This window comes from Apium graveolens, chromosome 7, assembly GCF_009905375.1.
Source record: "Apium graveolens cultivar Ventura chromosome 7, ASM990537v1, whole genome shotgun sequence".
Lineage (NCBI taxonomy): Eukaryota > Viridiplantae > Streptophyta > Magnoliopsida > Apiales > Apiaceae > Apium > Apium graveolens.
Window position 1 is genome coordinate 265,292,887 of NC_133653.1, and position 2,655 is coordinate 265,295,541.

Sequence of the window (2,655 nt, forward strand, 5' to 3'; positions counted from 1 at the left end):
TAATATTTGAGCCAAATTCTAATGGAAAATAATAATTTCCATTATTAAGAGAATATCATCATATCTCACACATCTTTTAGTCATAATGCTCAAAAATATGACTTACCAATATGGGACTTATACCCATATTTTCCAACACATCTTACCTATCTTCCGGTCATCGTAAACATTTAAAGAGCAAAAATGACTCAAATAATCAAGAAACTACCATTTTAAATGTCATTCTTAAACAATGCACCTGGTAAATATTTCATAACAGATTAAGGCTAAATTAAAATCAATGCTGAGAGAGAAAACTGGTGAAAAGAAAAGAAAACAAAAAAAAACTTGATGCATAAATTGTACCTCATACACTTTGTTATTCTGAAGAGCATGTCGCAGAATCAATTAAAAGAAAAGGTTAAGATTGCAAGTTGTTGATTCTCTTCCATAGTTTAACAGTTTTTTCCGGATCTTTTTAGCTCCCAGCAAATTTGATGAAGAAATTGATACATTTGTCAAAGCACTTCCAAAAGCTAGCAAGTATTCAACGAATGACAACTCATCTACTGTACCAGAGAATTCTCCGATATCTACTGTTTTGAGATGCGTTGATAAACATTCTGCAGTATGTGAGCATGACCAAGCCCACATGAAGCGCCAAGTTTGATCAGAGAAAGCATCAACAAGTCCCTAACAATTGAAAAGAAAGGGAAGTCATGATTTCAGAATCTATTGTACAACTCCGTCACATCTCAGTTTTAAAACTCACCTCTGGAAATAAAAGGCTCTCCAGGTTTGGTGAGTTTTCAAGGAAGTCATAGAGTAAAGTTTGTTCACAATATGCTTCATCAACACTAAGACTCAACTCGGTCAAGTTATGGAATGGAGGAAAGCCCTTATGAATTGTGCTAAATTCAGAATCATATGTGCGATTGAGGGCCTTCATAAAAATAGAAGACAAAACATGATAGTCATACAAATTCACAGCAAATATTAAAATTATCAGTCCATATATATATGTTAAGATTTAGGCAAAACACTTACCTCGAGAGTTTTACCTCCTAATTTTAAATATTTGACATGAGTAATCTTTTTAAGTAGCCCCAACACGGAATCACCAAACACACTACTCGGTGCAACTCCTTCTACTATCTGATCGACATTGAGATCAGCGCTTGTTAAGAACGGCAAATTCTTCTTGATCAAGATATCATCGGATGCGAAAGACATAAGTGAGAGAGTTTCTAATTCTGGTGTATCAATTAAAATCTCAAGAGAAAATTCTTCATCAATTGGCGAATAAGAAACCAATTTAAACTTCTTTAATGTAGATCCACTAATATTCAAACAACATCCGCTATGCCATTTGCAACCCAAAATAAATAATTCTTCGAGCACCGGACACTTGATCAAAAGCTCACCAACTAACTCATAGCTCGAAAACATAATTTTATCGAATTTAAGAACCCGAAGGCTCGAAAACTTAAGATCTCCAGGAATATGATAAATTAATATTTTACGACTTAGTTGAAGCTTTTCAAGACCGGTACACAAGAACACTTCGTCCATCAATACGAACATTTCTCTGAACCTGAACCAAAGGTCTATCTCTTTTACATCAAATTCAAGCACATTGAGTATCCAGTCATCAACACGGTCCAAATAGGTATCTCCGCCACAATGTAAACCAAATTTCTCGATTTTTAAATCATTCGGCCGATGCATTAAAAATCGATCAACAAAGTTGGCGAAATTTATTGGGGATTTGTTAGGATTTTGATGGTAAAAAACAAGATTTGGGAGTGACATGCAGAGTGGCCGCCACCTTTTGGATAAAATACTAGTACGCACTGCTTGTTCAGTTGGAAGCAATGAAAGGATTATGAGTAGTAGTGAATCAGGCAAATCGCTAATTCGATCTTTTTCAGAAACCTTTGATTTCTTTGCCATTTTTTTCAGAAATCAAGAAAAATAAAATTTGATTTGAGATGAGGGATTTGAACTTACTAGAAACGATGAACAGAACAAATGATGGTATATCTGGATGAAAGAGGACCCAAAGATTTAAGCAGTGAGTCTGTTCGGCGTCATAGTGATTTAAGCAGACTTTCTTATCGATTCTTTACCAATTTTGCAAAAAAAATTGTCTACATTCAATGTAAATTCCCTTGTATTTATTTTATATTAATTATTTACCTCAAAAAAAAGAAAAAGGTGTCCGGTAATAATAATTAATACATATTCTTGAAACAAATCTTTATTTTATTATCTTGGACCCCATCTTATTTTCCTTTTTGGGTTCGTGGATTAAATATTATTCTTATGTAATACTTTTTATTTTTTTTACAATTGATGATCAATTTGAGGATTGAGGCATTACAAGTTTATTTTTAATTATATTTTAAAATACATGATTGATGTATTTGGAAAATGTCCAAAATATTAATATTAATAATAATGGGTTTAATGTACTTTTTACTATTAATAAAAATCAGTTCTGAAAATAGCATTTTCTTTTTTATATTATCTTGGAAACATAAATTAACTATGCTTTTATCAAAGAATGGGAACTGGATCATGCTTTTCTTTCTCATTGGGCCATTCTTTTCTATGAGCCAATCAAACTTTTAACAAACACTTTCTCATTAATGTGTATTGAAAATACATTTTTAA

General features: G+C 32.3%; 1 protein-coding gene across 1 annotated transcript; it reads right to left on the bottom strand.

Annotated features, from left to right (window-relative positions):
- Nucleotides 1–351: 351 nt before the first annotated feature.
- LOC141674881 (F-box protein At4g22280-like) lies at nt 352–1,932 on the bottom strand. Its single transcript, XM_074481581.1, has 3 exons — nt 1,027–1,932; nt 752–922; nt 352–672 (listed from the first exon to the last, which is right to left on the bottom strand). The coding sequence occupies exons 1-3, from the start codon at nt 1,930–1,932 to the stop codon at nt 388–390; spliced, it is 1,362 nt and encodes a 453-aa protein (XP_074337682.1). The 3' UTR covers nt 352–387.
- Between the last annotated feature and the right edge of the window lie 723 nt (nt 1,933–2,655).

Bases quoted from the DNA above. Each gene is read 5' to 3' on its own strand.
- LOC141674881 (XM_074481581.1), bottom strand. From the start codon at position 1,932: ATGGCAAAGAAATCAAAGGTTTCTGAAAAAGATCGAATTAGCGATTTG. The intron at 923-1,026 runs GTAAGTGTTTTG...ATTTTTATGAAG, and splicing joins TAGGAGGTAAAACTCTCGAG to GCCCTCAATCGCACATATGA. The intron at 673-751 runs GTGAGTTTTAAA...TTCAATTGTTAG, and splicing joins AGAGCCTTTTATTTCCAGAG to GGACTTGTTGATGCTTTCTC.